Below are 26,059 nucleotides of genomic sequence, written 5' to 3'. Positions count from 1 at the left end.
TATCAGCATTCTGGAAAGCAATGTTTAATAATTAATCACCAATACCCTGCCAATGCCGAAGTGACGCAGAATCATGGATTTAAATTTTAGATTGATAACCTCTATATTTGTTTATAAATAACATCTTCTGAAACAGAAGCTTTATGAAACAAAATTTATAAGCAAAAGTTTATAAAACAAATTATTAAGGTAAAATGACTTATCAAACTTTTTGTTGCACATTTACTGAATTATATGACTTCTTTGAGAATATGGAGCTACATCATTGATCAGAAATCAATTTGTAAGGTAATACAGCTGACTCTAAAAAAGAGTGTCAGTTGCCTTTGGTGGAAAGATGCTATGATAGCAGTTTTTTTTTTCTAAAATAAAAAGAGTAAAGTCAGTGTCTCCATATTGATTACAGGAGAAAAAATGAGAACTAATATGAATCGCATGTTAATTTCTTCCAATAGCCATACAATTTGCAAAATTAGGGTTGCAAATATTAGCTTACCATATCTCAAAATGAACCTCTATAGGTATAGACTTGTATCACAAAGACTTGAATTAAAGGGCTAAAGGAGGATTTTGGGGACAACATTCAATATGGAGAATGGCAACAAAACAGGTCTAACTTTTCCATAATTATTTCTTTAAGGTGACATACCAATACCTAAACTATCAACAGGTTACTAAAAAACATTAAGAACACATTTTTTAACTAAAAAGTAAAGAAATCAGCCAATTACACTCTACGTTGTCTACAAGGAATAATACAAATAGTTGTATTGAATTGACTTGAACAACATTAATGCCCCTGGAATAACTCAAGATTCATAGTTTAGTGAACAAATCAAGGGAATATATTTATTCTTTACTGTAGATATGACTAAGCATGACATTTTCTATTGGAAGGCCAGAGCTCTATTAAGTACAGGAATATGGTTTTGGTTGATTTTTAAAATGTATACATATTTATATTTTATATATAATGTTTTATAATGATTTATAATGTTTTATAATGATTTTCTTTTTTTATGGCCATTTTAGGTTCACAGTAAAATGTAATGAAAGATACAGAGATTTTCATATACCCCTTACCCCCATAAATGGACACCCTTCCCCATTATCAGCATTCCAGCCAGAGTGGTACATTTATTACAACTGATGAACCTACATCAACACATCATTATCAACCAAACTCCATAGTTGCTTGATTTTTCTGATTGGCGAAACTTTGTAAGGCATCAGCAATTTTTGTTTGCCTCCAATCTCAGTATTCCTCCATTTGGGAGACACTTAAAAAGCTTAGGCCAAATGAGTATAAAATTACTCAAGTACTAGGAGAATTAATAGTAGGAAATTTTATAGAGCTAGAGAGAAATGATTCCCAGGAAGAATTCCTGTCCACAATTTTAATGAAATAAACCACTGTTATTTATTTTTAGAAGGGGGGAAATACAAATAAAAGTGTTTATTTAGTGAATGATTTGTTAATCTTTCACAATTTTTATTAAAATAAGATTACAATTGGAAAACTATTTCAGAGTAATAGTATATTGCACTTGCTACTTTAAACATGATTTTTAGGAAGAACTGAATATATATTGTTTATTGGCTTCATGAGCACAGCTCTTCATGCAAAACATGGATTGAATTCTAAATAGGAATCTTGATTGGATACAATACATCAGTTAAATAAATGAAGGAGGTAGTCCACACAGTGGTTGTGGTAGAACTACATAAGTTTTGCTACTTTATAAGACTTATAAGTTTATTTTGGATCTAAGCAAAAGTAAAGAGTATTCACAACAAAATTATCAAGTCAAGTTAACTGGATGAAGCTACCAATTGAAAAAAGCAGAAAGCAACGCCCTGTTTTAAAATATGCACATATATCACTGTATGTATAGGAATCAGACCTAGTCAGTCAGAGGGAAAGTCAAGTACTTTCATCATTAATAAAATATAATCAGGGCAGTCAGGTTAGACTTCTTCCCACCCAGAGGGAAAATAGAGGTCAGAAGTCTAGTTACACAGCTTAATCTGTTTCCTAGGGACTAAATTCACTTTCATATAAAAATCATTGATGAGGAAAATTAAAATATTTCTTGATCTAATATTCAATGGCTCATAACTAAAGATTAGATTTCCATATAGGTTTTTCCAGGTCAGTAAGATTTTTCTGATGCACTTAATATTATTTTTAGAAGGCAGACATCAGAAAAAGTTGCTTATCTAGGATCAGGTGTGTCTTTTGTAAAATATGGATTGGTCCCATCTTGGCAGCTGAAAGTCTAATTTCACCCCAAAGAAAATAGCTTGTTGTCTCTGAAAATCAAATACTAATTTCTCCATTTTCTTAAGTAAAACAAGACAATTGGCACAGTACTATTTTTAAGTTCCCATTAAGTATTATTTCATAAGGTCTTTAAAACGTTTAGATTTTCACTAATAACCCATATTTTTGGATTTAATTCCAGAAAAGAAAACAAGCCTTTTTATATTGAGTATAGTGAACTCATTATGGTTCACACAGATTTCTACTGATTATAAAATACATAGCCACTGAATAAAGTTTACAAAAAAGTACAAGAAGAAAGTTGGAAAAAGAAACTTATAAGAGCACCACTAAAAGGTAATTGCTATTTAATATTTTGCTTTTATTTAAGATACTGGGCTGGCCAAAAAGTTCGTTCAGGTTTTTCTGTAACATACAAAAACCAGAACGAACTTTTTGGCCAAACCAATATTTTTCTAAGCAACTCTTTTTAGAGATGATATAATATACTGCATATGTTTTTTTTGTTGTTGTTTTCTTTTTTTTTTCCCTGTACGCGGGCCTCTCACTGTTGTGGCCTCTCCCGTTGCGAAGCACAGGCTCCGGACACGCAGGCTCAGCGGCCATGGCTCACGGGCCCAGCCGCTCCGCGTCATGTGGGATCTTCCCGGACCGGGGCACGGACCCTTGTCCCCTACATCGGCAGGCAGACTCGCAACCACTGCGCCACCAGGGAAGCCCTGCATATGTTATTTTAAATATGTCTTTTCACTTGATTCTATAGTATAAACACTTATTCAAAATCATTAATATGATTTTGAAACTTAATTTTTAATGATTAATATTGCATACATAAATTTATTACTATAACCTTAACTCCCTCTTGTGTTTAGATCTTTATGTTGATTTTTACATACAGAAGATATACTTATTTGGACATAAATTTTTCTCTACTCTTCTGATTATTTTCTTAGGGTACATACCTGATGTCAAGTTACTCTAAAGGCCTAGAATTCTAAAAAATGGTACAAGTTTCAAATTATTCTTTATAAAAGAAAGGAAAAATCCTTTTGTGCTGTCAAGCAATGACTTAATATTGTCATTACTTTTAATAAAAGTTCAGGGTAACTATCTTTAAGCTGTAGGATATCTGGTGATTATAAAAGTAAGTATGTGGTGTATTTGCATCTAAATATAGATACACACACACACACGCACATATATACACATATATATTGAATATAGACATATTAAAGTGTGTAATATTTCTGCAGGTAAACCAGTACTAAAGGGAAAATAATAAATATATGGTAATTTGATAAGTTTGAAAATGGTACTTAAAACACTGACAGCACCAAATGCTTGTGAAGATGTGGAGCAACAAACACCCCCATTCACCGCTGGTGGAAATGCAAAATGGTGCAGCCACTGTGGATGGCCGCTTGGCAGTTTCTCACAAAACTAAACATACTCCTACTATATGATCCAACAATCATGCTCTTTGGTATAACTCAAAGGCATTGAAAAGTTACGTTCACACAAAAACCTGCACATGGATGTTTGCAGGAGCTTTATTCGTGATTGCCAAAACCTGGAAGCAATCAACATGCCCTTCAGTAGGTGAATGTATAAATAAATTGTGGTACATCCAGGCAATTATTTAACACTAAAAAGAAATGAGTTATCAAGCCATGAAATACATGGAGGAAACTTAAATGCGTTTAACCAAGTGAAAAAAGCCAATCTGAAAAGGCTACATGCTGTATAATTTCAACAACATGACATTCTAGAAAACGCACTATGAAACGCACCAGAAAACTGGCAACACTATGGAGGGTTGCCAGATTTGGGGGATTTCCGGTATTAGTGGAGAGGCGGGGATGGATAGGTAGAGCACAGAGGAATCTTATATCAGGGAAACTGCTCTGTATGATACTATTATATCATGTTTGACACATGTCATTATTTAATTGTCCAAACCCACAGAATGTATAACATCAAGAGTGAATCCTGATGTAAACTATGCATTTTGGGTAATCAATGATGTGTCCATTGATTTTAACACACGTGCCTCTCTAGTGGGGATGTTGATGGTGTACATGTGTGGGGTCAGAGGGCATGGGGGAACTCTGTACTTGCTGTGAACCTAAAAATGCTGTAAAAAAAAATCAAGCCTATTTGAAATTCTAAAAATAAAAGAGATATTTAGCTCTTGTTTTAATTGCATTTCTTAGGATACAAGTGAAGTGGAGTCTATTCATCCTATGAATCTTGACTGCACATGTGACTTTCTTTGGCTAATAGAAGGCTCAGACTTGAGTGATGACGGACAACGAGTTTGGGTCTTAGACATCTAGAGGTCTTGCATATACCTACGCTCTTCCTTGGAACTTCTAACCTGTTTAAAAATGGCTAGTTTACTGGAGGAAGAAAGACATGTGATCCAAGTGAAATGACTGTCAAGTATGGGGATGAGGCATCCTAAACCAGCCAAGCTACAAGCTGGCTAGGACAGCTGACTGCAGACCCATGAGGAAGTGCTGCCAACATCAGATGATGGAATCACCCAGTTAATCCACAGATTCCCGATTTAAATTAATGTTGATTATTTTAAGCTACTGGGATTTGTGTCTGTTACACAGCATTCTTGTGGCAACAGATCACCAATACATTGAACTTGTTTAAAATGCCTGTTAGTACATGAAAAGTTGAGTATGCCTATAGTTAAAACAGAGCTCACATTTCTTATTTGTACAAATGGCAGAAAAAGTTATAGCAAGTATCATGACTCTGCAGTTCTGTTATAATTAATATACTATGCATATGATAATGAATCAAAAATAGAGAAACAGAACATAAACTAATATTAGCAGACAGTAAAGTAAGAACCTCACCCCATTTCAAAATTAACTAGAAAATATTCAATCTCATGCCCCTATAAAAACGTATGAGGTCTTATATGTGAACTTATTAAATTACTGTCAAATAGTAGAATACTGCTTATGTAGAAAAATTGTATTTTGGCTACACTGACGTGTGAATAACATCAACAGTAGAATGATTCCTAAGCAGGTGAAGCAAATTTGGCCTGCGGTGTTAGATAAACAAATATTCAAACATTAATTCAGTCACTTTTTAATTACGTGAATTTGGGCCAAGTTTTTTATTTTAAAAGAGATAATAATATGCATCTCATGGGAATGTCCTACTGTGTAACACAAACTATGTAAAGTACCTAACAAACTGTTGCATGAATACTTGTTCCCTTTCCTTCTTTACTAACACCAATTCCTATGTTTCTTTAAATACCTAGGTATTCAGGTATTTTAAATAAATATATATGAGTCTTCCTAGTGCAAATCTGGTTATTTTGTCTGCTTTTTTGCATCTCACTAACCAGAGCTCTTAGAGGAACATAAAGTGACAATATTGCTTTTAAGCCATCAATCAAGACTGAAGCATATCAGAGAAAAATTAACTAGGTTAACCGAAAAACAGAGTCCAATTCATAAAATTGCAACTCACTGGAAGTGAGATTAAAAGGCATATTATAGCGGAGATGCACACAGGTTTTACACATTGTTTAAGCAATTTGTATTGCTTCTTAATAATCATATTTTTTGGACTTCAGTGAACACTGAAAATAAATACTTCTTTTGTAACGAGTGCACACACATGCATATTTGGGTCATGCTGAAATTCAGGTTTTACACTTCCCTCCTCCGACTAAAACTAAAACTAGCATCAGGAGATAAACTCGGTCAAGTTATATGAAGACTTTTAACAAATGCCCAGTGCTTTTTCTGTTTAGTTTAAGTTAACCCCTTGATCAAGAAGAAATAAAGAGGATATGAGAGATAACAGAGGCTTAGCCTATTTCAAAATTTCTTAAGCTCAGAAATATACAAAATTTTCAATAGCAGAAATATGTGAATCACAAGAGCACAGATATATAATTCTCCAGTGACATTATTCAGTGGAATTTACAAGTTGGAATACAGCTGAACACTGTTGGAGTTGTATTATGGACCATGATGCATGCTTTGGGAAGGAAGCTGGGAGCTACCCCAAAGATGATAGCCATCAGCTGATATAAACAGCTTCTGAAACAGTGTATCTGCAGAGGTGCTGTAATGGTGAATTTCTGGAAAGATTTAAAACTAAATATTAAACTATTCAGCAAACTAAATCTGCTTATAATAAATAGTATTAACATGTTGTATAGTACTATTAATTTATTATGTAGTACTAAAATATATTTGATCTGGGAATGAGTTTACAAACTAACAAGAAGGTCTATGGTGAAATTATTATTTAAATTAAATTCATATGAATCCCTGCCTAAAAGATGACTTTTATTTAAAAATATATTTTCTTAGAAACAAATATGACATTTCAATTATGCTTTTGAGAAACAAATGGTTGCTTCATTTCTTTTACAAAATAGCAAAATGTTAACTCTTCTTAAGGTAATTAGCATTGTTTCATTTTAAAACTTAAAATTCCCTCTAAATTTCCTACTAAATTAGTCAAGGTATAGGTCATACTATATGCTATTACATGTGAGGATAAGCACAATGCACTTATTACAGTAAGTTCAATGTGATCTAACATATTTTATAGTCTGGTTGCAAGTCACCAACATGGGTGAGTGATTTTCTCTTTCTGGATTTCCATCTTCTCTGTGTATAACAGGCACTGAAAAAAAGTCTTTTCCATCTCTATATATTATAAAAACATATGAACTAACAAGTCTGTACTTGCTATAACTTTTTATTCAACGGCTAATTTTCTTAATTCTTTGTTTTCTCCTGCAAAATATCCGGTATTCTAATGTAGTTCATTTAGCACATGCTATGTAGAGTTCACGGTTTACCTTATGCCCCTGTTTTTGTACTTTAATTCAGTCAAAGGAATGACTGCTTGGTACTTGTTTGGACTTGGATAAAAGTGACTAAATTTTTCTTTCTAAAGGCAAGGGAAGGAAATGTACTGCTAGGCTAGGACTAAGCATGAATGATTTCACCTGAGAGGGACAATTTGTCAGAAAATTATGAGGAGGTACAAACAGAGGGTTATAATGGAAGCAGTCTTGCAACATTAACTGTACTATTCACTCTCATAAATTCTGTAGTAAATCCACACACGCCACACTGAGGGGCAGTGCAGGCCCGATGGCTCTCCAGCAGGCGGGCTCCCACTGCTGGCACTCGCCCTGTGGAGTGGTCGTCATGCCACAGAAGATAGCACCCCACCCACCTTGGCTTGGGGCGGGAGCCGTGATTCATGTAGTGAGGAATTAACTGGAAAAATGGAAATGGCAGCCCAGAAAGGTGGACAAAAGCTATGGTCCTAAATCACCTTCAGAATGGTTTTTCATCATGAGCAATTAGTTACTCCTCAGCAAAATATAGTTTAACGAGGGCAAAGACTAGATTGGAGTCACACTGGGATAAAACAGCCTTTATGAAAATCATTGTCCCTTTTATAAAGGTGCCATTAATAAGCACCATTTCTCTATCCAGAAATTAAGCTTAATGCTCATTCTGGCAAACTCAAAAGCATAGTCATGTTTGGAACTTACAGAAGAGTTTTCACTGTTCTAATTACTCACTGACTATGAGAGATTAGGCACGCTTCCCCATTAAATTAAAATAGTTCAGAGGACTGAGGTATCTTTTTTCCAATGAATATTAAATATACTTAAAAAGCAGTGATGTCATAGTTATGTATCTAATGGTATTGTGTGAACGCACTAAAGTAGACAGGAAAGTAAATTATTTAATGAAGAACACTGAACTAATTTAATTTTAACCGAATCTTGATAACATTAATGCAATGAAAGGTGGCAAAAAGAGCATGAACTTTAAAATTGTAGAGCCCAAGCTTCTAACCTTGCTCATCAGTGTGACCTGGGGAAGTTTATCTAATTTCCCTAAGCCTCTGTGTCTTCAACTGCCAAAGGGCATATAATATTTACTTTGCAGTGTTGTGAAATTCAGTAAGGTCTGGTCTATAAAGCATATAATCTGGCTGAATACAAACTACATGCTAAATAAATATGGGCTGCCGGGCATCTCAAACTTTCACTCCCAGATCTAAAGGTTATAACCTAAGGGCTATAATTCAGAATGCAATATCTCTATCAGGTAAGCATTTAAAGCTCTGAACGTTAAAGAAACTCAGAACATTTAGGATCAAAAACAGAAATCCCACTCCGTCATCCAATTTTTAAGTAGTATATTTGTCAAAATGGTTCAAAAAAGAGATTAGCTCTCTCTGGAAAATAAGCTCCATCATTCAGACAGGCCAGTAGGGTCCCTTTCAGGTAATGCACATTTTCAAACTAAACGTCTTAGGGTCATCCAAACCATGATGACGTTTTGACAGCTGAACTGTTCCTCTTAAAAGTTTTGGGTAAATTTTTATATCTGAGTGTCAACTTAGAATTTCAAAAGAAATCTTTATTATCCATCCATCATCCCAAGGAAGTAAGACATTTTCTCTTATACAATGTATCCTATAAAATAAATAACTAATTATGAACAGCTAATCACAGCCTGGAAATAATGTAGGTCATTACATATAGCTAGCACTAATTAGTACTTACTCTGAGGCTCCATATTAAGCACTTTTATAAGAGTTCACTCGCTTATTACTTCTAATATGTCTATGGGTCAACACCATTGACCATTCTGCAGATGAAGAAACTGGAGTTAGAGAGGTTAAGTGACTCACACAAGACCAGCCTTCTAAGCAGCTGTTCTGGAGCCAGAATAGGAATCAGGCTGTCTGTCTCCATAGCTCATGCTCTTAACCTTTATGCATATCATTAGTATGAAACAAGATTATAAACACCCTCATTTCTTTACTACTTATTCATTAATACACATGTTTTTAGACCTTTTTACATTTCTAGGACTGTTTTATGCTCAACATTAATAGAAAAAAATCGTTAACTCACATGATGTATGGAATAACTGAGAAGTCAGAACAGCAGAAATAAGAGTAATAATAATAATAATAGCAAAATCTTAGCTGTTAGGATATGCCAGGCACTTCTGAAGAACTTTCATTATTTTAATTGTTTTGACGTTTACAACGATCTAATAAAAAGAATAATATTGCACCCATTGTACAGAGTAGGAAACTGAACCACAGTTCAATTTGTTGTTTAATTTGTTGAAGGTAACATAGCGAATCAGTGGTAAAACCAGGATTTGGATGCAAAGGTCTAGTCCAAAGTTCATTCGTTTAACCACTGCTCATGGATGATGAGAGGTGTTTTTGGCAGTACAAGCAACCTAAGGGAATCTGCTACTGACACCAATTTTCTGTGGGAAAATATCTTAGCAATATGTAGTAGAGACTCAAGCTTTCTCCTTGCTTATATAATAGTTATGGTTATAAAAATGAATTCATGTTCTGTTCTTAAATTGTTGCATACACAAAACAGATGGTGATATGTCTGTGGGTTTTTGAAAGGAATGAATAAAGAGCATAAGCTTCAGAAGTTTTGAAAGTCTGATTCTGAGTCCATGTTTTATAACAATTCTGTGAGAAATGCAAATAAAAACCCACACCCCTGCTTTTGCCCTGTGGGCCACTTGAATAAAATTCTTCCCCTTTTCTACTTTCTCCTGTTATTGATCCATTTCATCTTTTTTCAGTAACCAGAGACTAGTTTATTATTAGTGGGGACTTATTTTGTCCCCACTAATTATTTGTATCTTTTATTTTTATTTGTATCTTTTTATTTTTTTTAATCAAAGTAAATTTAGAAAATCGCAAATATCCTTAAGATGAGACCAAGCTGGGTCAACAAATTTCTCTAGACAATCTCAATATTCCATTGATTTCAATTGCTAAATGAAGAGACTTGGGGAAGTTATGATTGTGGTGGACAGGCTGAGCCTCCACTGCAGAAGGTTCCCTCCCAAGAGAGGCTGGAAGTCAGGAAACACAGTGAATTTCTCTCACACGTGAGGTTCTGATTACGTTTTCTAGAGGGATTGTAATAAGTGATGTAATGGTCAACTGAAAATAATGTATTACCTACTATGTACCTGGCAAAGATACCAAGATAAAAAAGATAATAAGACCTGATTCTGCTCCATGAGGAATTCCCACATTAATGGGGTTTTGGGAAAATGAGTGGAGAAGAGTACATATTTAGATGAACCATAATTATACATCTAATACAACATAGTACATCCTATTGCAGAGATAAGACATATGACTAAAAATAAAGGAATAAATCTGTCAGAAAGGGACACCCAGATAAACAAACAAACCAATAAACAAAGAGGATCTTTATGAGATAGCTGGCTGTCAAATTTGTGGCTTAAGAGGTAGCAGTTTAGTTTAGCTGGCAGTTCTCTGTTAAGAGTTAAGGAGGACAAAAGAAACCCTTACAGGTTGCTCGTGGTGGTAGCAAACTGACTCAATCACTTTAGGGAAAAAAATTCATGTTAAAAGCCAGTATTTCTAGACATACACTCTAGAATCTAGAACCTAGAGAAACTCTTGTACATTTGCAACTACACTTATCAATATACAAAAATATTCTTAGGATCACTGTTTGTGAGAGCAAATTAAACAACAAAAAATACTTTGGAAATAACTCAAAAGGAAAATTGATAAATAAATAAGGTAGACTCATAATGAAATTTACAGCAGTAACTAAATAAATTGCAGCTATACACATTAACAGGGATAAATCTTGCAAACAGATTGCTGACCTAAAAGCAATATAATATTTGAGGTTTATACACACACATACACTCACATGAAACTAAATACATCAAGAAAAAAACATTCAGGATTGTGGTTCTCTATAGATAGAGTTAGGAGACATTGGTAATGTTTATTTTTATAACCGGGGGATGTGGCACAGTGTTCATTTCATTGTTTATGATTGTTATCATTATCATTTGTGCCTTAAATATATATTATATGTATATTCTTTTGTAGGATAAAATATTTCATATTAAATAAATGTTAATGATGGCAGCTCTCCGTACCACTGATAATGGATAATCAAGGTTGGGCCTGCCTTCCTGGAATGTGTTGGCTCTTAAATCAGGAGCCTTGCTTTTTCAATGTAGAAGTTAATAAATACCACTTCATAGACCACGAACCATCCCCTGTGCTTATGAGACCTTAAACAGTAGCAAAGAGACCTGGGATAACTAGTAGTTTTGCCTCAATTCTTCCTAGGTCAAGCTGGGCCTTTGGAAAGGCACACATCATAGTGAAATGAACAGCTAACTGGTTTTCAACGCAGGTAATGTTAAAGACTGGTATTTATCCCACAAATACTTGTGAAGGGCTAATTATCTGGAAGGGATTATCCTCTGCTTTGGGAATACAGCAGTGGAAAAAGTGTCAAAAACCCTTGGCCTCAAGGAGCTTATATTCCATTTGTGGAGAGGGGAACAGACAAGGTCATATAGAAAGAAAATATTTTGTGATAAACATGCTAAGGAGAGGAGAAAAAAACAATTAAAAATCAATGAAATATGGTTAGTTCATATTTAAGCTTCACATATGTTTATCCATATCCGTAGATGCTGAGTAAGAAATAAAATGCATCTGAGATTAGGACACAGCTTTGATAAACATAAGAACTGGTTGGATAAATGGAGATGGAAAAGTTCATTCCAAAGTAACGGTCCTATTAGAAAGTGAAATGAAGAAAACTGTGGGAGTAGCAAGTTTTTGGATGGACACACAGATGATAGCATATCGCATACACACTTTAGCCATCTTAGGTAGATTGGAAATGGCTATAGATAATACATCACTTGGTTACTGATGAAGATTTTAAAAAAAGGAATAAATAGTTACAAGTGTGAGATGGGGATGTGTGATGTGTCATTTACCAAAGTATTAGAAGGAGTACAGGATTTAAGAATCAGAAAAAGTATATTATTTCATATTCTGCCCGAATTAACTTTAAAAACATTTAGCTTTAAAAAGTGAGAAAGCGGAAAGCTAAATATAGTATTATGTGCAATCTCAACTTTAGAAAGGTACACTAAAAGAAAATATGATAAAAGGTATCAGTGACTCTATAGGCAACGGCCATAAACAGAAAGATATATAAAAGGGTCGATCATCTTGTAAACATATACTTGTAAATATGTAATAAAGAGAATATGAGATGAAAAAAGGAAGTCGCAACTAAGGAAACCAAAGGGATTGCATAAGACTCTCTCTTACATATTCTGATCTTTAGACATTAAAATGCAATATGATCAAAGATATATACATCCTTGATGTGTATATGTATAAAAGTATATACATGTGTATACGTGTGCATGTTTGTTTATATATGTATGCATATGTGTGTATATTGGAACATATTGTTGTCTTGATTAATTAATAAATTGATGTCAGACTGAAAGAATGGAATTAGGATCCTAAGACTGGAGTTAACATACAGGAAGATTGCAACAAGATACCAAGATATCAATAACAACAAAACTATCCAGTGATATAATGGGATGGTTTGCTTATCATCCAAAGGAGGATTTAAGCAGATGCTGAGTGACCAAATAGAGAGAACGTTGTAGAGTGAGCTCTAGAAATACGTGGATGGTTGAACTAAAAATGTCCCAGTTCCTTTTCAATCCTTAAAAACTAAGATATTCAATCCAGCTTCTCCTGGGATTTCCCTTCATCCAACATTCATCCCACTCATCATATAAGCCTCTAAGAATTTTTTTCTAATGTATTCAGTTAATTGATTGTTTCAATTATTATCCATATCTGGGTACTCTTGACTTTTCAGTCACAACGTTCATGACCTTCCTCTCAATCTTCACTTCATAAATGGCACTTAAGTTTCCATTCTTTCTTTTGCTGGCTTGTTAACATGTCCAATCAAATTAAGTTGCAGTTGGATGCCACCAACTTTTACTTAGTACTCTCATGACTAAAATGAATACTTTATTATTATATTCTTTTCAACTTTCAAGTATAGAGCTAATTTACTTACCATGGGCACTGGAAGAAAAGAACTTTGCCTCAGCAGAATGCCTGGCTTGATAGATCTGCTGGACTAGTTTATTATATTGAATCACGAAGATATTATACCAAACAACCAAACAACAACAGAAGCATGTAATTGGGTTATACTGATCTCGAGCGAATGTTGTTTCAAAATCTCTCCCTTACAACTCATGCCTACACTTACCAACTCTCATGGCCAGGAAATTATTGTTTATATCTACCCTCAGTTTTTCACCCTGTGGTATAAAGTCATTTCCTTTTTCTTGATTTTCTGCAGCTGGATATCTCAATAACAGAGTGATATTATTTTCCACAAAATGAGAAACAGAATAAGGTCATATCAACCATAGAGATCATGTGTAATACTGGTCATAATGATGGACCCCAAGAAGCATCATAGAACAGGTTGGCAGCTACACGTGCTGTGCTGAAAACACAATATCTTGAGAGCAATAACATGTCAAGTTTGCCCAAATAAGAGATGTTAACGGCCACATATTTCCATGTATTGGATGGCAACACTTGTAATGAAAGTGAAATACATTTTGTGCAGATCAGTAACACTCCCTAAACAATTTACACACCATTTACTACTTCTCACTATAGTATGGCAAGGGGTTTTTGGTATTCATTCTAGAGATAGATACAATCCTAATGTACTAGTGAAAACTAAAATTGATTTTTTTTTACTGCTCTAATGTAAGAGGATTACAAATTATTTCACTTTGCAAGTACATGCAGCTTAATCTGATGTGCAGTATTTAGGACTGCTAAAATCTGCAATTAAGTAATTTGGAATTTTTCTGAACAATTATGAATCTCTGCATGGATATAAAGAGTATGTTACCTTATAAAAATTATCTTGATACAAAAACCACAACTTTATCTTTCCATTTATTTCAGGTACATATAAATAGCTTACATAGCTAAAGGAAGGATAGTTTTCTATTTCGATTATAAAAAAATAAAATTGTGATTTAAAAAACAACAAAAAAGAAAGATATGCCTAAATTAAAATGAGTAAATAAATGTCAAGATTCCTACAGAAATAAATTCCTTTTCATTATCCCAAGGAATATGTTGACATTTACATTTTGGCCAGCTGAGATTCAAATTAGATAGCTCCATAGGTAACAGAGACCCAGAGGCCTGTGTGGATCTGGAGGACAAAGATGACGGTTCAATTATTTTCCCTGAATGGCTTATCCAGCTTTGGCCTCAGCATGGGGCAAGGTATTGGGAGGCTGATGCATGCAGCCATGAAATTACACATTTTAAGTCTATTTTCTTAATTAATTTAAACATGCTTCAGAAACATACATGCATTTAATCTGAAAATTCCTGTGGCCTGGTCACTGGATAGGATCAACACTCCCTAAGGTGAGAGAGTTGATCCTATTTTTCATGAGCTTTTAAAAGATGTCTCTTGATAGAGGAAAAAGAATGCTTCAAATTATAAGACTTGGAGAAAAATCTACTCTTCTTCTTTTTAAGAAAAAAAAAATTTTTTTGAAAAACGATGTTGAAGAACTTGCTGTCAGCAACTGCTAGTTTGGCTGATAGTTAAGAGAGCATAAAAAAATCTGCAGGGGTGTACATACTGTCCCTACTGTGTGATACACAAACCACAAATGAAGAAGGCATGAGTAAGTGAACACAGGAGCAGAGCTCAGAAGAACAAAAAGACGACAGGTAGAATTAATGACATTTGTGTCAGATACTCTCAAGACTGTTTTTTCCGGGGGGTGGTGGGTACGGGAATGAGCCAGCTCCTGGGACAAAGGAATGGTTCATATGTGTTATCAGAGTCTCATAAAGCTACCATTTGCCTAGTAGCCCCCAGCTCCACCTCTAGCCACCCACAGGCTCACAGGCCTTGATCAATGACCCTGAACATATATCCATGTCTAGGAAGCAGTTATTCTTCTCTAATCCTGGAACACACTGAGTCCCGCCCATCTTCTCTTTGTCTTTCATTTCTTTTTTTGATGAATACCCTTCAGGATTTGCACTGCATTGGAAAACATGGAACCCTTGCTGAGCTCATTTTTCTCCATGAGCATATGCTGTTTTATCATGATTTGCACAGTTATAGTTTTTCCTCTTTGGAAGGTTAGGCCACCTGCCCCCCAGGCTCCTACTGCACACAACCGCAGTGCCCTACACTATGGACAGATGCTGGGCTCATTTTCTAGTCAGAATTCGGTATTCGTGAAGTCAGAAAGAAACTACTCTTGCTAAATCAATACACAGCAGAGTTGTTTTTTTCTTTTTAAAGACAGCCCCACATCGGAAGATCAGTGAAGTTAAATAGTCAGCTTTCCACTCACCCCTGAGGATGCAGAGTTCTAAAGAATAATAGCAATTTGGTCAGCAAAGAAAGATACCTGCTTGGATGTGAAGCTACCAGGTTTCTAAGCAAAGGCAGAATGGTTTAAAGACAGAGTAGAGAAATTTAAGAATTTAGCCAGTAAATATAAAATGGCTAAACTAGACTTTGCTGAAGCAGCTAATTTTTCCCAGATAAGACATCCTCATAAGTTTATTGTACATGGTCAAAAAACTGAAGCAAAATTCATCTATGCATTATACAATGATTTTGCTAATTACTGATTTTTGTAAAATAGAGATTTAATTCCTGGTTTATCTTTTATTTACCATGGCCATGCTCTCTGATAGAATGAGATCACCATGTGATGACAATTATAGACATTGTTCCATGCAGCCCAGGAAAATTCCAGGGTTCAGATTTGATCATGCAGTATATTACATAGAAAGCAAATGTAGAGAGGTAAATATTCTGTATAAAGTATTTCAAAGGAACTTGTGATTTCCTATATTAATTTTAACATGAAATATCATTTCTAAAAGCAGACTCATTTTTCAGATTCCCATGTTTCGCAAACAGTGCTTTATGCTTATTGATAAAACGTTTTCTAGCTTCCTAATAAATCAATGTGCTCTGCTGTCTCATGATGTAAATTCCCCACACTCAAATGGCAGGTAGTAAAATATATGTATCATGATTACCTATTGAATGCAGTCATAAAATAATATATGACAGTCTTCGAAATTTCAAGGCAAACATGTAAAGATTAAGATGAATAACTGTCAATTAAAAAACAATAAAGCTATATCTTCTTTGAACCAAAGGCAACAGATATAAAATCATGGTTGTACTTACCACGGTGAAGTTCATCACTTTCAATATCCAAATTGTCATGGCTAAGTTAACTATCATGGTAACCAACAGCAGAAGGACAAAGAAGTATAAGCACCTCTTTCGCCATCCATAAATTCCCACTGGGTAAAGTTGTGCATTCTCAGCCCTTGGCAGGTTATTTTGTTGTGTTGCTAGTATGTACTGTTCTCGTGTCATCTGAAAGAAAAAAAAAAAGAAAGAAAAGAAGTATTCAAAAATAAAACCAAAGATTTTTTTAAAATCAAAAGGCACAAGATATCTAAGAATAATGGTGAGTGCTCACACAATTATTGATGAGTAATTAAAATTAATTTATTTAATTAAAATTAATTGAAATGTTATAAAACCCCTCAAATGCTTATCACTAGTTTTGCTTTTCAAAGCTATTTAACTACCTGTTACATCTCTAAGATGTGTATCATTTTCAGCGGGGTTTGTCCAATCCTAACATTGACCTTTGCTCTCAGGAGTCTGTGAAGATTCTCAGCGATACTTCCATTTGTCTAAAGCCCAGTAACTGTATGCACAGCCATGCTACTCTTGGAATGGATTTTATCTGTTCTTCGGAGTAGACAGAGACCAACTGTACCACAAGATATTTTTGTGACTTTATAAATGAAGGATAGGGCTTCCCGGGTGGCGCAGTGGTTGAGAGTCCGCCTGCTGATGCAGGGGACACGGGTTCGTGCCCCGGTCCGGGAGGATCCCACATGCTGCGGAGCGGCTGGGCCCGTGAGCCATGGCCGCTGAGCCTGCGCGTCCGGAGCCTGTGCTCCGCAACGGGAGAGGCCACAGCAGTGAGAGGCCCGCGCACCGCAAAAAAAAAAAAAGCAGGATATAAGGAGCTCAGTGTATATGTTTTAATAAAATGTCAGTGTGTTTGCAAAAACCTATGTAAAGAAAATCACTTTTATTTAGAATTATATAGATATAACTACTTAATTAAAACTTTTATTTAGAATGTTATTTATTTTAGTTGTATTTCAATGAGTTATCAGTATAAAATTGATCTCTGAAAGAACAAACAGCATATTTACTATCCTGTAACATAATACAATGATATCAGCAGAAGTCAGTTTTGGAAAAGGGGAGATGGTATTCTATGGTAGTATATAAATTTAGGTTCTAAATCAGTTCTTTCAAAGAGCAAATGCATTATTTACTATCTGATAAAACCTAAGAATATGGATAAGAAATGTCAAAGCATATGTACTGGGTATACAATTTTCAGAATAATATATTCATTACCTGAAGGATGGAAACTTTAAATTTTATAAAATATGATTTTCTATAGAACAATAATTGTTCATTTTTTTATTTTTAGTTTTTTCTCAGATTTCTTGTGCATGCAATTAATAATTAATACACCAACAGAAATAATGCTGAATAAATTATGCAATGATAAAAACAACATAACAAAGAATTTAAATTACCTATTAAGTAGTACAAAATATATAATGTAAGATTATTAATTTATGGTGTTAACTGACTTAATCCTACACTAAATAAAATGTTGAACTATATACTGAGAAATGCAAAATATCCAAGTTATTTGGCTTTCTCCCATTTTTCTATTTATTTTAGAGGTATAACTTCAAATTGTATTAATGTACTGTTAAATATTATCTCTCCAATTTTTTATGAGTGACGTATATTACATGTAAGAAAATAAAAATAGTTTCATATGTTAAATTATAATTTAAAATGTATTAGAAGAGCTAATACTATTAGATGATTAAGACCAAATTCTTTCATAATATAAAAAATTACCTTTTTCTTTATTGTCATTGTTATTATTTAAATTAATATTTAATGTTTTCTTGAAAGTAGCCCAAAAGCTTCAGACCTTAATTCCAATTTGGAGTGGAGATGTGTAACTTACTAACTGCTACAGAACGTAAAGTTATACAACAGGTGACAGAATACCACAGGAATTTACTTTGCCTGAAGATTCTGGTGGAGATTTTATAGTTCTGACAATGGCTATTATTACAAAGTAGAAAATACATTATAGGAAGACGATAAAGGGAACTCTAAGGACCACCACAGTTAAAGGGAAGAAAAAGGAAGAGCCATGTTCTTGAAAAGAGGAAGAGTATGGATGTGAGAGTGGAGAAAAAGAGCCCAGAAACCTGATTATGTCCAGCTGACAAGGAAGAGACCTTCCCTGGTATAGCTGGTCTCTGAAGTCACAAGCAAAATGCTGTGACTATTCAGACCATGCACTGTCTTTAATCTCATATTAAAGCAAACTTCCTTTTTACAATATTCTATTTCTACAAATTCTGCTTAGACATGAAGATGAGATTAACATGCCTTAGAAAAGAAATGAGAACTGAATAAGTATCTGAAATAAAACAAACACACATTACAAAGAAAATGGGCTTTCAACAATAGAATTGATTTTTTTTGGTAAAGCATCAGAAATTCAGTAAATATATCAAATGCCTCTAACAATTTGAAAAAGCAAATAGCATAACAAAAAGCCAAGAGAAAAAGTTGTCAAGAAAACAAAAAAATCTGTTATTTAATTAAAACTATTTTACCGCCTCAAGAAATTCAATGATATTTTCTTAAATAAAGATGAGTTTAACATTATTACTTTATATATTTTGTTCATCACAAAATACTTCAGAATATCCAAGCTGCAAAAAGACAACAAGACTATAGAGTTTTCTTTAAAAATGTCCTTCTTTCTTAAGTCTCACAGACCTGAGTGTTTTTCAAGATCACAAAAGCGTTCACAGTGGTTACAGTGCTCTGTAGAGAACAACAACATACAACGCTTAAGAGATTAAGCAAACTACCCTATATTTGAAACTTTTACAACCTTCGCCTGAAATGTTAAATGCTGACCCATTTTCAAGTATTAAACATATTCTGAAATATCTTGGTTCCCTTGGCATTATGAGAATTCCATAAACAAAATAGAAAATTGTTTAAGTGTTTATTGTCATTCTAAAGGAATGTAACAAACGTACACTTGCAGATATACTTATTTTCTCAGAAGAGCTAAGTAAACTTCCTGAAAGAGAAATGGCCAAGATTTCCTGAGAGAATATATATCACTGTGCTGTCTCTCTGGTTAGTCCTCTCTACTTCCTTCTGAAATATAAATTCAACATTCTCCAAATTATTGCTTTGCAATTCTTTTGGTTTTCAAGGTTGTGGCTACCCCTATTATTGGTTATTACTTAAAATAATTAGGACTTCCTTCATCTTAGTTTTGCAGTTCTATTTCATACTAGATTTTATGTTTAAAAGCATTCGTTAGAGTCAAATAACTTCTAAAACACAGTCTTTCTTAGCTAAGGTTGAGGAAGTTTTCAGCCTTCTTGGATCCAGATGTTTATCAGCATTCACGTTAAGATAAATGCATTTATTTGTATCCTCTTGTCATTCAGGGAAGGGCTGATTTAATTCTGGACTTTGCACTTTCTAGACCTTGTGAACTTTTCAACATTTTTTTCCAAAGGTATGGAAAATCTGGTTTTCAGAAAGGGTTATTTTGTTCAGTAAATTTAATAACTTAGTGTGCAAATACTAGAAGAGAATGAATTAATCATTCATTAATCACTAATGACCTAAACATGATTCATCACTAATAATCTAGCTCTGGAGAATTCTGGTAAAGTCTACTGAGCTGGATGGAATGGGAGAAAAATTAACTAAAGCATCAGAGTCCATTGGTTACTACTCCCCTGTCTCACAGAAGGGGACAACAGTACAAAATACTAAAGCCAAGGTAACGTTATAAATATTCCAATCTACCTGGCATCATTATTTAGGTATTTTGTATAAATACTCAGAGCAAGGCACAGTATTTGAGACTCTAGTCTTCATTCGATAAAATATGTTTTTAGTGACAATTATGTGCAGGTAGAGTTCAAGCTTGCTGCACTCATGAATTTCACATGGTTATGGAAAACACAATAAACCAATAACGTAAAAAATTCTGTGTATATAGAAAATAACATATCAAATAGTAATATGTTCTGAAGATGATAAATACAATATAATGGATTCATGATATAAGCAATAAAATATTAAATAGTGATAGAGGCTATGAAGATAATAGGCATGGTGATATAATGGGGGTGTGGGAAACTACTTTGAAAGTGGTAGAAGGAGAATGCCTCACCAAGGAAGTGACACCTAAGATGAAATTAAAATGATGGAAATCTTCTATAAAGAAAGTTAAAGGAGATCTTTGAAGATTTATCTGAAGGCCAAATTAGAGTGGGCTAAATAGAAAATGAAATATGAGGAAGTGGAGAGAGTATAGACAGTTTTTGAGGGGTAGAGAAGAGCAAAGGAATGGGATTTCAGATGAGAATATGAAGTCAGATGTTGGAGTATTAAATCAGGGACCAGTGTGAGTTTATGTGAAGGATATGAGAGAGAAAATGGAAAAGCAATGAGGTTACTTAATGTGGGACCAATAGTCGAAGTGAAATCTGGGATACAGAGACAAGTTCTGCATTCTCAGAGGTGTGGTGGCCGAGGAACTAGTGACAATGACAGAAGATCAGCCAGGCAGCTGGGCTTTACAAGGTGGGAATAAAGTACACAGGTTATAATGATCATAATCCAATGAGAAGAGTTCTTGGTCTTAGTCATGCACTAGTATTCTGACTCACATCAGCATATGCAAAACTGAAGGTAGCCGCACCGTGGTTAGAGTTTGCAGGTGCCTGGCTCTGGGACGTGTGGCACTGAGACTCACCTGCTCCACAGCACACTTAATCAGAGGCTCCATCACTACAAACTTGCTCCATTTGGATTTCACTGTATAAGACCTAGAATGCTCATGGGTATAAGTACCATCTTCTCCTTTCCATCCCCACAGTCTTTCCTCTCTTTAAGTAAGGTTTTATTATTTATTTTCTAAAATTGGGAGTAGAGAAAGGAGGGCGTTTGTGAATATAATTAGACGTGGCATCTCTCTAGTTAGACAGGAAAGGCTAAAGAAAATTCGACATGTCTTAATATTTGTGAGACTAGAAGAAAAGAAGAGGTTAAAAGAGATTTTTACAACGTCTGAGATAATTGTTTTACATTGCCATGGCTAAATTAAGGGTAAAAATAAAAGCTATTAATGGAATGCTCTGTTTTATGTTTTGTAAGGAAGAAATATTGTCTGAAAGGATGATCAAGTGACACGCTCACGTTTGTATCCTTATGATCCTAATGGCGGGGGGCGGGGGGCGGGGGGGGTTGAACAACTTAAATATGACAGTGAGAACTGAGAAGTACGGAAGTGAATTGTAAGTCCTCACTTTTTTAAATCTGAGTTTTACCAAGAATAGAAAAAGGACTCTCGGACTTTGCCCAAAAGCACGAGGGCATTAGAAAGTTAGTTCAAGCCCAGGTATTGAGAACCTGTTCTCTCCAGTCCAGATTTTACCACTAAATTGTCAATCTGATGATAAAGGTGTAAAGAGAACCCAATTTTATATTTCAAGTCATATAATTGATGTAATTGTTTTTAAAATACCACATTTAACACTATTATAATACTACTCACATCAATACTGGCTATAACACAGAGACGTAAGCATACAGACCGGAAGGAAATAGATTATTTGTTTAACTCACTATTTCATTCCTTAAAATTAAAATATAAATTAAGAATCTCAATTTTGCTCAGACCTGTTCCCTGTGTTCCCTGTTATGGGAAATATGAATATAAAAGAGAAGCATGTGTCTCCTGGAAAGTAAGCTAGATAATTTGGGAAATTGGTTTTAATTTCTGATTACAGAGCTAACACTTGGCACATTCAAGTAGCAATATGCAACAGCTTTGTGACCATAAAAATTTAATCTCAGTTCCAAAACCCCTTAACTTCCTCACTGGGAATATCTTAGATTCCAGGAGAAGTGGTAAATCATGTTGGTATCACTGCTTATTAAGTGTTGACCATGTTAGATTTAACACTACAATTGTCTGTTATTTGTTCAGACAAGGAATGAATGGGCACAGCAAGTGCAGTCTCAGATTTACGTGCCAAGCTGTAATCCCAGTCTGGCCATTCTTTTCTGTACATCCTAGGGCAAGCCACTTAGCCTTCCTCTCCCCCAATGCCCTCTGCTCTCAAATGAACGTTACACTGACTTATATAAGAGCAACGTGGGAGGAGAAAAGTAGAATGCTAAAGTTCCCCTTTCCTTTTAAACAGTAAAAATCCTCATTTAAGAAACTGATCTTCCACCTTTTAGCTAGTGGTCCCCTCCTTCAGTGCCGTATAAGTATTTATATTGGAATTCATTTTAAAAGACATGCTGGAAATATCATTTAAAACACTAGGTGCTTGAAGTGTCCAAATTATACGGCATTAACTTTACACAGCAGAAAGGCATTTTGTTTTCTGTTCCCAGAAAATGAGTCTCTAAACAGCTACTAATGTTGAGAGAGACTGAAAACAATAAAGTCCACTTACCATGGCAATTGAAACTTCTCCCTATCTGTGATACTTAATTCTCAAAGGCACATTCCAAGAAGACGGCAGTTAAAAATTTCTATTTAAGAAAAATGTCCATTTGGAATGAATTTTTTTTCCAGTTGGTTTATGGAAAATGCTGTAGTCAGATTTTACAGCCTGGAAAAGTAGCAGCCTAGCAACTGAATTTCAAGAATGATGAAAGATATCTCAGTCAAATGGAGCTACCTCTTGAGATGAAATAGAAGAGGACTCCAGCCAAGGCTGACAGTAAAAAAGAAACCTGAATAGACATTAAAAGGGCAACACATTCCCAAATGAATAAAAATTTTAGAAAAATGTGGACGTTTACAGAGAATGACCCAGTCATCCTTCTGAGCTTATTTTTGCATATTTCATGTACTCTAAAATGAAGCACTTTTACATAGAAAATACTTTTCCAGTATTTAATTGGATGAAAACTCCATCACAGTTTTTGGCATTTATTCAGTCACAGACTTAGATTTAGGTTCCTAACAATAAAGTCACTCAATTCTCAGACCCCCTCATGTGCTATTAACAGAAAATCTTAGCCATTAAAGTGATTTTGAAGGAGGCTGGGAAGTCTTTTGCCCACTCAGAGTTGTATCATCACCAAGAGATGAAACAACATAGGTATGGGATTTCCCTGGTGGCGCGGTGGTTAAGAATAAACCTGCCAATGCAGGGGACACGTGTTCGATCCCTGTTCCGGGAATATCCCACATGCCGTGGACCAACTAAGCCTGTGCACCGCAACCACTGAGCCTGTGCTCTAGAGCCCGCGAGCCACAACTACTGAGCCCGCGTGCCACAACTACTGAAGCCCATCTGCCTAGAGCCCGTGCTCTACAAGAGAAGCCACCACAATGAGAAGCCCATGTGCCGCAACGAAGAGTAGCCCCTGCTCACCGCAACTAGAGAAAGCCCTGGCGCAGCAACGAAGACCCAGTGCAGCCAAGGATAAATTAATTAATTAATTAATTTTAAAAAACAATAAACAACATAGGTGGTTGTGAGCATCATTCACACTAAGACTGCATGCATGAGAAGCCCATAGGAAAGCACTGCTACACGTGCACAGCAGGAGGAAAGGGAAAAATCTTTAAGGAAACACAAATTTGCCAGAAACATGGCTGGAGAGCTTAACTGGGCAACTAGAAAGCCCATAATATTTAAAGCAATAAGGATCAACAGGAAAACATGTTTAAAGGGCAATAGTAAGAAAGAGAATAGGAGAAAGAGTAAGGCTTATTGGCTTTTTTTCTAACAGCAAGCAGAAAAACTTCAAGAGAACAAGAAAGATAAAGTATGGCTTCCACAGCCTTGATGATTAATTGGAAAGCACCGCTGGTTGTGAAAAATCTTGAAAACAAATTTCAAAATACTTATTCTCTTGAAAGTCACTTTTTTCCCACTTTCACAAACTTAGTTACATTTTACTACAGTAATTTAAATTATTTATAGCATAGTCAAATTTGGGGTTTCTTTGTTTTGTTTTGTTTCTTTGTTTTGTTTTTGTTTCTTTGTTTTGTTTTGTTTCTTTGTTTTGGTAAAATTCTCTAACGTGTAATGAGCTCTTAAGAAATGTGTTCTGCTTGAGGTTAAGCTCAGTTTTGGAGATGAGGAAAAGAGGAGATTCATGGAGAATATATTTTAATTTAGAATGTACTGCTTTAAATGAATTAAAGATGACTTTGTAAAGATCCACATGATCTCGTCAAAACAAAGTTTTTATCCCCAGCATAACTAAATGTTCACTACCTGGATGAAGACAAAGCCACTGGGCCAATAATTAGATTTCAAATCTCTTGAATTTTTGTTTTAAAGTGGGGGAAAAAGATAGGGCCCATTTTTGATATAACAAGTTAGTGGCAGAGAGGAAATGCAGACCAGTTCAGCATCTGATGCCATGAAGGAAGGGTGTAGAAAGAAGCCTGAATAGTCATCATGAAGTGGGACCTGTGTGGACAGATATCTCCATCAGTGCTGGGGAGATGCCACCTGAGGGTCGGCCCTGATCCTCCGACTCTCCCTCTGTGGAATCTCAGCAGGAGCCACTCGGGAGAGCATGGGCTAGGAGAAGAGGTGAATGCTTCGTCCATCATTACTCATACTAACCTTGGTCAGGCACACCTAGATTGTGAGTATAACCTGTCTGTCCACCAGGGGTGAAAATTGGAAAGAGAAATGGACTGATGGCACTCTGATTTTAGTTTATACACCGCAAATCAGGCTCTTTTCAGTGCTGGTATTAGAAAACTAAATAAGATTAACTCATTATCCTTCTCAGCTGAGGAGCTTTGGTGATGATGTATGTGTTGTATTCCTTTTCTTTTCAGTTGTTTTATTGTTGTTTCTTGTCTTAGCTGAGGAAGGGTAGCAGAATATACCACCCCCAAATATGCCACTTTGGCACATTGATTCTTTTGAGCTACTGGCACTTGAAAAACAGCAAATACAGGGAGAGGATTGCTCTGAACGCCCCTTCTCTGCCTATAGATGGATTTAGCAAAAGGAACTCAATTGTCATAAATCCCCTCCCCAGGAGTTGCATCAACCAGGGCAAATTGACTCGTGTCACCGGACAGGAGACTAGAAATGACATTACACCCAGACCCACTTTGTCACAAACTATTCACACCTCCCATCTATTCTTCTAAGGGCCCATTCATCTTTCCTAAACGTCATTTACTCTCCCCTAAGAGACCTACATTTCCTTCTTCTTTCCCTACTAAGGTGGTATTTAAGCCTGAATTCTAAGCCACTTCTTTGAATTATTCATTTTTCCCTGGGCATCTCTTGGGCATGCAGGGGGGATACATTTTAATAAAATTCTGTTCGTTTTTTCTCCCGTTAATCTGTTTTTTATTATAAGATTCTCAGCCAAGAATGCATAAGGGTAGAGGGGAAATTATTTTTCCTGCTTTACACGCGCAATAAATGCCTTTGCTTAGAATTCTTTTATAGTCACCCTAGCACCAAACAGAGAGCTAGATATGCTATCAATGATAAATTGAGATTAATACCCACTTTTACCGAATACCTGCTCCATGCTAGGCATTCTACTAGTAGCTTTATTGTTGATTCAGCTGAAATCAAACTGATTTTTATATTAAC

The 26,059-nt window shown here is 35.2% G+C and overlaps 1 protein-coding gene across 1 annotated transcript in view; it reads right to left on the bottom strand.

The window, feature by feature from the left end:
• Positions 1–26,059, bottom strand: part of SGCZ (sarcoglycan zeta) — an 899,256-nt gene that overhangs the window by 303,839 nt on the left and 569,358 nt on the right. The window contains exon 2 of the mRNA XM_032618431.1: positions 16,464–16,658. Within this exon, the coding sequence (XP_032474322.1) occupies positions 16,464–16,658 (195 nt within the window). The remainder of the gene's footprint in view (positions 1–16,463; positions 16,659–26,059) is intronic.

This window comes from Phocoena sinus, chromosome 21 (assembly GCF_008692025.1).
Source record: "Phocoena sinus isolate mPhoSin1 chromosome 21, mPhoSin1.pri, whole genome shotgun sequence".
Lineage (NCBI taxonomy): Eukaryota > Metazoa > Chordata > Mammalia > Artiodactyla > Phocoenidae > Phocoena > Phocoena sinus.
The sequence above is the reverse complement of the archived record's forward strand: the minus strand, read 5'-3'. Positions and strand labels throughout refer to the sequence as shown.